This window comes from Leopardus geoffroyi, chromosome C1 (assembly GCF_018350155.1).
Source record: "Leopardus geoffroyi isolate Oge1 chromosome C1, O.geoffroyi_Oge1_pat1.0, whole genome shotgun sequence".
Lineage (NCBI taxonomy): Eukaryota > Metazoa > Chordata > Mammalia > Carnivora > Felidae > Leopardus > Leopardus geoffroyi.
In genome coordinates this window covers 177,409,451-177,422,921 of record NC_059328.1, presented here as the reverse complement: position 1 = coordinate 177,422,921, position 13,471 = coordinate 177,409,451, and the positions used below count along the sequence as shown (strand labels likewise).

Below are 13,471 nucleotides of genomic sequence, written 5' to 3'. Positions count from 1 at the left end.
TGGCTAGGATTTCTTCTTGACCTTTCTTTTGGGGAGAATTCCTCCATCTTGTCATTTTGGCTAAGTTTTTGTGTTTTGCATGTTTTGAAAGCTTGTTACGTTTCCTGTGCGTGAGAGTAATGCTACTACATTAAAAGGGGGTCATACACTGTCCAGGGCCTGGCACTTCAGGAAGTGTGTCTGGTGTAAACTGTGTGTACTGTACTGTTGTAGATTGGCTGTGCTTTCCCACTGGTCAGTCAGCTGCAGAGCTCCTCCTTGCTTGGGGGGGGGGGGGGGTGGGGGGGGGGTTGGACCTTTAATTCAGTGTGCTTTAATTTATTTGTTAAAATAAGCCTGGGGGAAAAAAAGGAAGAAAAAAAGCCTGATAAAAAAAAGAGAAGGAAAAGGAATGAAAGAAAAAAAAAAAAAAAAAAAAACCAGAGTCAAAAAATATAATACTGATTCCAAAGGAAAAGGATGGAAAAAAAAGAAAGGAAAAAAAAAGAGAGAGAAAAGGAAATGTAAAAGACAAAAATGTATAAGCCTGATTCCAAAAGAAAAAAAGAAGAAAGGAAAAAAAAAAAGTAATCCTGATTCTATTTCCACCAGAACTGCAGGTGATGCTTTGAAGCATTTGATTTTCAGTGCACTTGGTACACGGGGATGCTTACTGTGCTGGTCTTCTGGAGGAGAGATCTGCATGCTTTGGCTCAGAGTCAGTCTTGCCCCAGTAAATAAGCAGTTGCCAGGCACAGGGGGCAGTGGGGTTTGGTGTAAGCTGGTCCCACCTGCACTGGGGACCATTGTGTTGCTCTTTGAAGTACCACCATGTTGGTGTTGGGGGGGGGGCGGGAAATGGTGCCACCCTACTGTCTTTTCTCCCCCTCCCCCCGCTATTCAGGAAACCTTCACAGAATAGTGAGGGCAGTCACCTGGCCCTGAGCAACAGCTTTCCTGCATTTTTTTTCTTTGGTGCACAGCTGGGATCTAAAATGCGAAATCTTAAGGGATTTGACACAGCATGGACCCCCCCCCCCCCAGAGTAGAGCCTCTCCATGCTGTGTCTGACATCCTTTGTCCCAGAAAAATAGTTCCATACCTGTGCAGTGCGAGGGGGTCTGGGGTGTAGCACCACTAAAAGCAGTAACAAGATTATATGCTTTCTGTGTGTACCTCTGTCCCCTACCAATGAAAGGCCTTTTGCTGGCACCTTCCGGAAGTACTCCAGGAAGGGGAATGTTCTTTCCCAATGGACCTTGGGGATCCCTACACCTTGCTTGCACTCTGGGTCCAGCTCCCTCTTCCCCAGGAGCACACACCACAGCTCTGCTCCAGAGACAATCACGCACTTAAAAACCTCAGAGTTTGAGCTCCACATGGTGTTTGCAAAAACAAAAACAAAAAAAAACCAAAAAACTGTGACACTCAGTACCTCTTGCTCCTCTAGTCCATGGTCCAGAGAGGTTTTCCTCTTGTGTGGACCCAGTGCTGCAGTCTCTCAACCCCTCTATCATTCTCTCCCTTTTGTCTCTCCATGGAAAGGGTTCCTTCTCCTCCTCAGCACCGCAGTTTTTCTGTCCTGCAGTTCACTTCCACACACCATGCACCTGCCACACTGTCTCCCTTCAACCACAGAGATCCTTCTGCCACTCCGCAGTTTAATTTCCTGGGTGTTCCAAGTGATCTGACTTCGGTACAGCTGTGTTCGAGTGACCAGGAAAGCCCAGAGTCCCCCTACTTTTTCTCCTCCATCTTAACTCTTCCCCCCGCTTAGACTTTATTTTTTTAAATTGTTTTTCGATGTTTATTAATTTTTGAGAGACAGTGTGAGTTGGGGAGGGGCAAAGAGACAGGGAAACACAGAATCTGAAGCAGGCTCCAGGCTTCGAGCTGTCAACACAGAGTCTGACACAGGGCTCCAACCCACAAACCATGAGATCATGACCCGAGCCGAAGTCAGATGCTTAACTGACCGAGCCACCCAGGTACCCCTCCTTAAACTATAAAGAAAAGGTGTTTTAGCTCTTCCTTATCTGATGGTATTTTTCATATAATTTTAGTGTTTCAGTTGTCAGAAAACTTACAAAAATTTAAAGTTTTACTTGTGAAGATGGAAATATTTCTGCATTGTTACTATACTCTTAAGGTGGAAATCTTAAGTTAGTCTAGGGTCTTATTTAGTAATTACAAGTCTGTTAGCGTTCAAGGATAGGCATAAATTAGAGTAGGTAGACCAGCCTAATTCAAAAAATTAATATCACCATTAACTTTTAGGAATGTTTGCATAAATGTGAATAATCATTTTATATATCAAGGATTCTGACTTTAAGCTGGTTCTCTTGTTTCCAGAGCAATATAGAAACTAGTATTCCTGTTTTTGTTTTTTCCCCCAGCAATGGGGCCCAATTAAGTATGCACTTAGCAATTTCATTTGAAAATAGTCATGTAGCACCTTACCTTATAAGTTAAATGATGTCACTTTAAAGCAGTACAGATATGCAACTAGACATATCATTTGAAAACCACCAGCCTAAGCCAAAATCAAGGCATAGAACTCAAATATTCTTTCAGTTTTCCTTCTGTACCTCTGGCAGTATGGTGATTATGTATTCAAAAAGGCAAGCCAGCCATGACAGCTGGGATCACCATAAGCACTCCCATTGGGAGGATAGGTTTTCATTTTTTTTCAGTTGACCTATAGCTCTGGTGAATGAATGTGGCTCCACAATACTAGTATCTGCTGGGAATAACATGGTGTGAGGATCAAAAAATCCCCACTGAGGCTTCCCTGTTAGAGCTTAGATACAGGGTTCCTTTTAATTATCTCAACCAGAAGCGTACATCAAGAAAAAACCCTGAAGATAGTTTTCAGTGCTTCCATGAAAGATTTGCAGATCAAAATTTGAACAAAATTTTTAAAAGATTCTAATACTTGTGACAAGCTTACTTGTCAGTAAGCTTCTAGGATTGCTCCTAATCCCTGTGGGCTCTTCAGGGATTCCTGTCTTCCTTCTGTAGGTCTATTTAAGTTCCAAGTTGCAACCATCTATTCTGTGTACGTGTTCCTTTCCATGATTGCTCACGGGGAAGAACAAAATCTTTTCAATATACTTGGCTAATCATTAAATAAAAACATAAGCTTTTTTACCCTTTGTTTAGATTTTTAAAGTTTTTACTGCTAATCACTGTAGGATAACATGGATTTTAAAAAAAGAACAAATATGAGTAACTTGTAAATTCTTTACAACTGATGCAATTTTCATAGTACCTTATTTTATGGCTTCTCACTTCCTTTCTTAGATTTCCCTTCAATGTTCCAAATGTTCCAATACACTTTTTTTTTTTTTTTTAATGCTTATGGTTGGAATTCCTCCAATCTCCTTTAATCCCCCTTTGGGTGTAGGTTGTTCATCGTGCCAAACAACCCATGTAAGCTGTTTGGGCTATTTAAACGTTAGGGAAACCTTAACCAAAGTCTCCAGTTGACATGCTGTGTGTGTGTGTGTGTGTGTGTGTGTGTGTGTGTGTGTGTGTGTGTTTTAATTGGGGTAAAATACATACAGCATAAAATTTACCATCTTAACTATTTTTAAGTATATACCTCACTTTTGTTAGATATATTCACTTGTTGTACAACCAATCTCCAGAACATTTTCATCTTATAAAACTGAATGAAACTTTATACCCATTAAATAATAACTCCCTATTTCCTCCTCCCTCCAGTCTCTGGCAACCACTATTCTGCTCTCTGCTGCTGTAAATTTGACTATGCTGGATGCCTCACACAAGTGGAATCATACAGCAGTTGTCCTATTGTGACTGGCTTATTTCACTTAGCATAATGTTTCAAAGTTCATACGTGTTGTAGCATGTGCCAGAATTTCATTCCTTTTTAAGGCTGAATAATAATATTCCATTGTACGTATATAATACATTTTCTTCATCCTGTTGATGGACATTTAATTTGGATTGCTTCTACCTTTTGGCTCTTGTGAACATGCTGCTATGAACATGGATGTACAAATATCTTTTCAAGACCCTTTTAATTCTTTTGGATGTATACCCAGAGTGGAATTGCTGCATTATATGGTAATTCTGTTTTTAACTGTTGAGGAACCCCCATACTGTTTTCCATAGCAGCTGCACCATTTTACATTACCACCCACCAACAGTGCATAAGGTTCCAATTTTTCTACTCTTGGCCAGCTCATTATTTTCTGTCTTCTTGATGGTAACCATCCTAATGGCTATGACATGATAGCTCATTGTGGTTTTTGATTTACATTTCTCTAATGATAGTGATACTGAACATCTTTTCATATACTTGCTGGCCATTTGTATCTTCTTTGGAGAAATGTGTGTATAAATAGACTGACATGGTGCACATTGTGTATTGCCATACCATTTATGAGGTAGGTAGTGTTACTATATCCATTTTACTAATGAGGAAATTAAGATCGATCAGGTAGGAGGTGGTGGAACTGGAATTCTGCTGAGTTATTGGACTCGAGTTCAAACCCTGAGTGTGTCAAATTGCCAGTCTACTCTTTCTATAAATATGATGTCCGTCTTAGGAAATATCTGTAATTACTAATTCATGAAATGTCTGAACCAGTGGAGCTTTTCAAATGAAATTTTCTTCCCTTTTTTTTTTTCCTCTTGTGTATTTATGTGTGTGTGCACAAGCACAGACAACTGGAGGACCCCTTACACGGCCTTTTTACCCTATTTCATTCATTCCTCCACCTGCCTCCCTCTGACAACCACCAGTTCTCTGTATTTAAGTCTGTTTTGTTTTTGTTTTTGTTTTTCTTTTTTTCTTTGTTTATTTTCTTAAATTCCATATATTAGTGAAATCATACAGTATTTGTCTTTCTCTGATTTACTTCGCTTAGCATTATACACACTAGGTCCATCCATGTTGTAAAAGTCAAGATCTCATTCTTTTTTATGGCTGAGTCATGCTCCATTGTATATACACACCATATCTTCTTTATTCATTCATGTGTTGTTGGATGCTTGGCTGGCTTTCATATTTTGGCTATTGTAAATAATGCTGCAATAAACACAGGGATGCATGTATCTTTTCAAATTAATGTTTTTGTTTTCTTTGGGTAAATACCTGGTAGTGGAATTACTGGATCATATGGTAATCCTATTTTTAATTTTTTGAGGAACCTACATAATGTTTTCTCCAGTGGCTGCACCAGTTTGCATTCCTAGCAACAGTTCACAAGAGTTCCTTTTTCTCCACATCCTCACCAACACTTGTTGTTTCTGGTCTTTTTGATGCTGGCTGTTCTGACAGGTATACGGTGATATCTTGTGGTGGTTTTGATTTGCATTTCCCTGATGCTTAGTGATGCTGAATTGCTTTTCATGTGTTTGTTGGCCATGTATATGTCTTTGGGAAAATGTCCATTCATGTCTTCTGCCTCTTTTTAATTAGATTGTTTTTGTGTTGAGTTGTATAAGTTCTTTATATATTTTGGATATCAATTCCTTTTTGGACATATCATTTGCAGATATCTTTCCCCATTCAGTAGGTTGCCTGGTCATTTTGTTGATGGTTTCCTTCGCTGCACAAAAGCTTGTGTGTGTGTGTGTGTGTGTGTGTGTGTGTACATACTCTTAGTAGTTTATTTTCGCTTTTGTTTCCCTTGCCTTAGACATATAAAAGAAATTTTTTTTTAGAAAAATATTTCTACTGTCAGTGTCAAAGAAATTATCGCCTGTGTTTTCTTCTCAGAGTTTTATGGTTTCAGGTTTCACATTTAGGTCTTTATCCATTTTGAGCTTATTTCTGGTATGTTGTAAGAAAGTGGTCCAGTTTCTTTCTTTTGCATGTAGCTGTCCAGTTTTCCCAACACCATTTGTTAAAGAACTTATCTTTTCCCCATTGTATATTCTTGCCTCCTTTCTTGTAGATTAATTGACCGTATAAGTGTGGGTTTATTTCTGGGGTCTCTGTTCTGTTTCATTGGTCTATGTGTTTATTTTTGTGCCAGTACCATACTGCTTGGATTACTCTAGCTTTGTAGTGTATCTTGAAATCTGGGATTGTAATACCTCCAGCCTTGTTCTTCTTTCTCAAGATTGCTTTGGCTATTTGGGGTCTTTTGTGCGTCCATATAAATTTTGGTAGTATTCTAGTTCTGTGGAAAATGCTGTTGGTATTTTGATAGGGATTGCATTAAATCCGTATATTGCTTTGGGCAGTATAGACATTTTAACAGTATTTGGTTCTTCTAATCCATGAGCATGGAATATCTTTCCATTTGTGTCATCTGCAGTTTCTTTCATCAATGTTCTATAGTTTTCAGAATACAGGTTTTTTTATCTCCTTGGTTATTTATTCCTAGGTATCTTATCTTTTGGTGCAATTATAAATGGGATTGCTTTCTTGTTAAGTGGCCTTTTTAATGAAATTAATTGGTAGCCAAATGAGGAAGTATAGCAAAGATAGAGTTTGTGTTTTGAGAATTCTAGATTGCATATAAAGTGCCAAACCAAGAAAGAGGACACAGGCAATTAGACATCATTGTAGTTCTGAGGTACATGATTGTGGGTTTATATAATACAGCCCTGTTGGAAAGGGAATTGGAGCTTCATTGACTTTGCAGACTAGAAGAGATCAAAGTTGGCTGTGTCACTCCTTTAAGAACACCTTTTAGCATTGTGAATGAAGTTCTTCCAGATGTTCACCTGTGATAATGTGGGCATGGCTCTGGCTAGAGAAAACCAGTGGTTTCATCAGCAAAATGGACCTCTTGTCTTCTTGCCTGTGGAAAGGAGGGGCCTCCTAGCACAGTATGCAGACTGCTGTATGGGTGCCATCAACCTTGTGGCCTGCAACCAGAAAGGCAAGAATGTGAGTGGTGTTGCTACTTGGGCATTAAATGAGATCATGTGCGTACGACACTGAGGGCAAAAGGGTGAGTTCCTGTGAAAATGAATCAGGTACATAAAAGCCTTAATTGCTTATTGCTTTCTCTCTCTCTCTCTCTCTCTCTCTCTCTCTCTCTCTCTCTTTTCTTCAGCATTGTGACTACAGGTAGGATACTGATCTTCACTGACCTTTTCCTGTAGAGTAGCCATCTAAATTTTAGCAGCTGGTAGGTAATATACTGTCCTTTCCATTCAGTCTGTTCTCCAAATCTGTGTGCAAGACTTGAGGATTCTACAAAGAACCTGGAGTCTTGATGTGGGGAATTCTTTGACCTCAAAAAGTGAAATTTATACCTTTGAGACAGTCACTCAACAACACACTTGAAAACTGTATATTGCAATTATAAAGAAAAGGGCAAGCCTCAGGTTTGCACAACATGTGATGGGACCTCTTGTAGCAGCTGTTGGTCACAGTCATACACATATGTCAGAACACTAGTAATAGCATCTTTAAATGCAGAAGGAAGTGGTATAGCACTGTAGCCAACCAGCTGGGCCTGTAATTCTTATTTTATTAAATATTTAAATACTGTAGGAGACCATCTCATGGTATCTTGAATTGTTTTCTCTCCTTTTAAGGTAAGTTGATTTATTTATAGGTAAAAACTATAGTTCAGTTAAAAACACTTCTCTTGGGGCGCCTGGGTGGCGCAGTCGGTTAGGCGTCCGACTTCAGCCAGGTCACGATCTCGCGGTCCGTGAGTTTGAGCCCCGCGTCAGGCTCTGGGCTGATGGCTCAGGGCCTGGAGCCTGTTTCCGATTCTGTGTCTCCCTCTCTCTCTGCCCCTCCCCCGTTCATGCTCTGTCTCTCTCTGTCCCAAAAATAAATAAACGTTGAAAAAAAAAAAAAATTAAAAAAAAAAAAAAAAAACACTTCTCTTTAGTCACAAAAAGGGAAGGAAAGACTACTGTATTTTGACTCCAGCTTCTTTATAAAGTAAAATGTCCTCTGATATATTTGTTGTTTATAAGATGTGTATTAATTTTATTTAAACATAATCACTGCTTACTTAGTTGGGATCATAATTTATGTCAGGCAGCTACAAAATACAGATTTATGTTATTAAGTTATAGGCACAGAATTTATTCCACTGATGGAATGATTTTCTTGTTATAATAGATTAGAAAACTGCTGGTGCTTTGGCAGGATTAGGCTAAGGTATAATCTTACTTTTATGAAACTGTCATACGAAAGTACTGTTTAAGGAGAAAATTTTAATAAGATTTATATCAAAATGCTTATTATAGACAATAAAGGAACTATTGGGCTAAAACTAGCAAAAGATTTTTTTCTTTCATAGGTAATTAATAAAATGTCTCCAACATCCCTAAAGATCACACTAAGGCAACTCATGGAGGGGTCTTCAAAGACCTTGCAAGAAGTATTAATTATGGAATATCGGCTGAGTCAAGCTTGTATGGTAAGAATTTTTGAAAAATAGTTATTTTCTATTTATGAAAGTAATAGATGTTCATTGTAGAGCATGTAAAATACAGAAAGCTATAAACAAGAAACTTAAAACTATCTGTAAATATACTCTGTGGAAACACAACAGGCCAGTTAACTTAAGATGTGTGGAACTATTCTTCCAAATTGTTCTTAAGCCTTTATGAAATAGCAATTACATTTGCATGTACTATAAGAAAGCCTCTAATCTCAGGTGGAATTCAAAGTAGAAATTAACCATTTTTCAGGCATGGTCTCTGACCTTGGGATAAGAGGCATAAACTCTCTATAGCTGAGTTCCCTTATTGGTAAAACAAGGAATGAATATATATATATATATATATATATATATATATATATATATATATGTGTGTGTGTGTGTGTGTACAGAATATGTATATATACACCCATGTGTACATATATATAATGTATGAATTGAAGTTACTAGTCTGTTACATGTTTTAGTTAATAGATTAGCACTGAAATTTCCATTATAAATACACTTAAAGTAGAAAATAATCACCTATAAAATTAATTTTATGAAATATTTCAGAGTCCTAGAGATTTCCTCTTGTAGACGATAAACTCTTTGAAAGCAGAATCACTGCTTTTGTGTTATGGGTAGAAGGCCTTTAGGTTAATAAATTTATGGCCTAAAGAAAATACTCTGTTTAATAACCAGGAAGCAGATATCCCAAATGGACTTTCATGTCTTGCAGTAGTTAAGGGGAGTGCCTGGGGAGCTCAGTTGGTTGAGCGTCCGATTCTTGATTTTGACTCGGGTTATGATCTCACCGTTAGTGGGATTGAGCTCTGTGTTGGGTTCTGCGCTGGCAGCACAGAGCCTGCTTGGGGTTCTCTCCCTCCTCTCACTCTTTCCCTCCTCTGCTCGTGCATTCTCTCTCAAAATAAATAAATAACAACGAAAAAAATAGTTAAGGTGTTCAAGCAGTTCATCCAATTATAAATAAAATTCGGTTAGTCCCTTTAATCTTAAAGTCGCTCCTAGTAGGATGAAAGTGGCAGCTGAGGTCTGTTGTTTGTTAAGAAAGGTACTATGCCAGGCACTTCACATACATCCTGTCCGTTAAATTTTACACTATTTCTAGAATGGTAGGTATTATTCTTGTCTCCACTTTACAGATGAGGAAGCTGGCAGAGAGAAGTAACCTGCCTAAGGTGGTATAGCTATTAAGTGGCAGACACATGGTGTGTGAAACCAGGTGGTTTCCCTCGGGGGCCCTGTACTCTCCACTACTACCCCAGTATACCTCACACAGTCCATGCTTCTCACTGTACATTTACTGCACTGCCTGGATTGATTGATTCCTTCCTTCCTTCAGCAAATCCATTAGCTGTGTTGTTGCCAGGTTCTGTGCTAAGTGTTATGTTGTAGAAAGAGTGACCCAGTCCTTGTTCTCATGAAATTTAGAGTCTACTGAGACTATGAAGAACAAGTAAACAAAATATGTAAAATAGTTGCAAATTGTGGCAAGTGCTCCAAAGGAAACATACAGGTTGATGATGGGAGAGAATGATGCAGGGACAGGAGCAGGTGGAAAAGACGAAGGGAAATAAGTTGTCAGAAAAGACGTCTTTAAGATGCGTGCTTATCTGTGACCCGAAGGGTGAGAAAGGAGTATGTCGAAAAGTCCCTTGGGTTTCAGCAGTGGATGATTTGGTTCTGTTTGCTTTAAGAAAGTAATTATTGCTGCTGAATGGAGACGGGGTTAGAAGGATTCAAGAGGGGATGTAGAGACCAGATTTGAGTTTTTGCAGTAATCCAGCTGTGAAGTTGCAGTGGCTTCGGCGAGGGTGGTGGCAACGGAGAGAAGTGAATGATTTTGGGAATAATGTGGGAGAGGATTGATAGGCCTTGATGATGGATGTGAGAGAAGGAAAGAATGCATTTAGGAATTGGAGTTTGGAGCTGTGGGTTAGAGATTTAAGTCTGAAGCTTTGGAGATTTATTTACTTAATAAGAATGCTTACCATGTGCTAGACATTGTTAGAGGCACCGAGAATGCATAGGTCCACAAAACAGACAAAAATGCCTGCTCTTACAGAACTTACTTTATAGTGGGGGAGATAGATCATAAACAGATAAAATTATAAAATATATAGTATATGATTGTAAGTACTAAGGAGAAGAAGTAAAGTGGGAAGGAGGGTATGGCATAAGGAGGAGGTGAGGGAGAGTTTGAATTTACAGATAGGATGACCAGAGAAGACCTGACTGAAAAGATGTTCTCTGAGTAAAAACCTGAAGGAAGTGAAGGAATGAGCTGTGTAAGTATCTGGGGAAGAGCATCCAGGCAGAGGCAGTACAAAGCCATGAGGCAGGGGTGTGCCTGCCTGTTCTAGGAGCTGCAGGAATCCTTGATGGGTGGCATGGGCAGAGAAGGAGCGTCAAGTGAGTGAGAGAGATGAGGTGAGAGCTAACAGGGTAGAGAAGGACTGGGCAGAGCATATGTAGCTTCCTCAAAGGTCTTTATAAAACTCTGGCTTTTGTTCTGAATAACATGGGAAGGTCCTGGATGTTTTTGAGTAGAGGAGTGACGTGATCTTTTATCTTAACAGAATTGATAACTCAGGTGCTCATATGTTGGGTATAGAATGGGTAAGAGCATATAGAAGGAAAATGAGAGAGCCCGGATCTGAGCCCCAAGAAATTTTGAATAGGGTGGAAGAGAAAAAGGACAGAGGTGGAAGAACCAGGAGAGTCATGAAAGCAAGAGATCAATGTTTCAAGGAGGAGGAAGCACTGTGAAAGTGTCCAGTAGGGGAGGATAAAGTCATACTCAGCATATGGCAACACTGAAGTTACAGGTGGTTTTGGCAAGCCGTTTAGAGTGTGGGGGCAAAAGTTATAATATGGTGAGTTGGAGAGGAAATGAATAAATGGGATGTGGAGAAGTGACAGCTATATGTACACAACTCTTTCTTCTTAAAACAGAAGTAGGGTAGAAGTTAGGACTGTGGAATCAAGTGAGGTTCCTTGTTATTTTATAAGGTGGAAGATACTAGAACATGTTTATAATTGATTGGAAATGATCCAATAGAGAAAAAAGATTATGTTGATGATACCAATAGCATTTACTGGATACTTAACTGTGTGTCAGACACTGTGCTGGGATGTGGAGTAAGATCATCCTGTGATGGATGTATTGATGTTGCCATTTCATGTAAGGAAGCTTGGCATTAATGAAATTAGTAGATAAAGGTCACATAGCTACCAAGCATGTAGTGGAGCCAGGAGGTGAGCCCAGACATTTGAATTGTAGTCAGTCACTGAGTTATGCTGCCGACACTGATGATGCCAGGAGAAGAACTAGAGATATGCTAGGATTAGAGGTTGAGAAGGTAGAAGGCAGTTAGAATTATCATCCTGGGAAGCGGGGAAGAGAACATGGATTGTTAGGCAGTTTTCCATGCCTGTTTGAGGTTTGTGGTCATGAACTTTAATTTTTTTTAATTTTTTAAAAATATAATTTATTGTCAAATTGGCTAACATTCAGTGTGTAAAGTGTGCTCTTGGTTTTGGGGTAGACTCCCATGCTTCATCGCTTACATACAATACCCAGTGCTCATCCCAACAGGTGCCCTCTTCAATGCCCATCACCCATTTAACCCTCTCCCACCCCACCCCCCGCATCAACCCTCAGTTTGTTCTCTGTATTTAAGAATCTCTTAAGGTTTGCCTCCCTCCCTCTCTGTTTGTAACCATTTTTTCACCTTCCCTTCCCCCATAGTCTTCTGTTAAGTTTCTCAAGATCTAGATATGAGTGAAAACATATGATATCTGTCTTTCTCTGACTGACTTATTTCACTCAGCATAATACCTTCCAGTTCCATCCATGTTGCTGCAAATGGCATGATTTCATTCTTTCTCATTGCCACGTAGTACTCCATTGTGTATATAAACCATAATTTCTTTATCCATTCATCAATTGATGGACATTTAGGCTCTTTCCATAATTTGGCTATTGTTGAAAGTGCTGCTATAAACATTGGGGTACATGTGCCCCTATATATCCTTTGGATAAATTCCTAGTAGTGCTATTGCTGGGTTGTAGGATAGTTCTATTTTTAATTTTTTGAGGAACCTCCACACTGTTTTCCAGAGTGGCTGCACCAGTTTGCATTCCCACCAATAGTGCAAGAGGGTTCCCGTTTCTCCACATCCTCACCAGCATCTGTTGTTTCCTGAATTGTTAATTTTAGCCACTCTGTATGGTCATGAATTTTATTTTATTTTTTTTTTTTTTAATTTTTTTTTTTTTTCAACGTTTTTATTTATTTTTTGGGACAGAGAGAGACAGAGCATGAATGGGGGAGGGGCAGAGAGAGAGGGAGACACAGAATCGGAAACAGGCTCCAGGCTCTGAGCCATCAGCCCAGAGCCTGACGCGGGGCTCGAACTCACAGACCGCGAGATCGTGACCTGGCTGAAGTCGGACGCTTAACCGACTGCGCCACCCAGGCGCCCCAAGGTCATGAATTTTAAATGAAACCAGTCACAGTTGCATGATTTTTCTGCAGCAAGATTTAGCTGCTCGAAAGAAGGCAGAGGTAAATGGTAGGGGCAGCTGGTGCTGGGATTTTGCCAGGAAAGACTAGAGGGAGGAAAAAGGCTTGAGGGAATTGAGGGCATTTTTGAGGCAAGGTGACCACATTAATGCACTGGGGAGACTGGGCTGGATGAAGAGCAAGGTGAGTGGTGGAAAAGTTGTAGTATCAGTGGTGTTCAGTGGGGTCAGAGATTTCCAAGTGAAGATACTCGAGCAGATAAGAATCGGAGGTGGTGATCAGAGAGTGGGTCATAAAGGCAGTCCAGTCTCTAAATGTAGAGACTAATTTCAGGCTATGGCCATGGGGGTGGGAGGCTACAGTGGGTGGAGGGGAGAGATCATCACTGCGAATAAGGATGCCTGGAAATTCACCATTTAATCTCATTTTCTTTCAGGGAGGCCATGACTTTCATGAAGGTGTTAGGGCAGGTAAGTGATGGTTGTCTTCTTCCTGGCTATTATGGAAATAGGCTTTGCGAGCCTATACTATTAATCAAAGATGATAGTTGTTTTATTAGTGAAA

The 13,471-nt window shown here is 39.7% G+C and overlaps 1 protein-coding gene across 4 annotated transcripts in view; it reads left to right on the top strand.

Moving 5' to 3' along the window:
• Window positions 1-13,471, top strand: part of HIBCH (3-hydroxyisobutyryl-CoA hydrolase) — a 95,149-nt gene that overhangs the window by 77,849 nt on the left and 3,829 nt on the right. For all 4 annotated transcript variants that reach the window (XM_045480518.1, XM_045480517.1, XM_045480516.1 and 1 more), the window contains 2 exons: window positions 8,232-8,351; window positions 13,344-13,377. In XM_045480518.1, coding sequence (XP_045336474.1) covers window positions 8,232-8,351; window positions 13,344-13,377 — 154 coding nt within the window. The remainder of the gene's footprint in view (window positions 1-8,231; window positions 8,352-13,343; window positions 13,378-13,471) is intronic.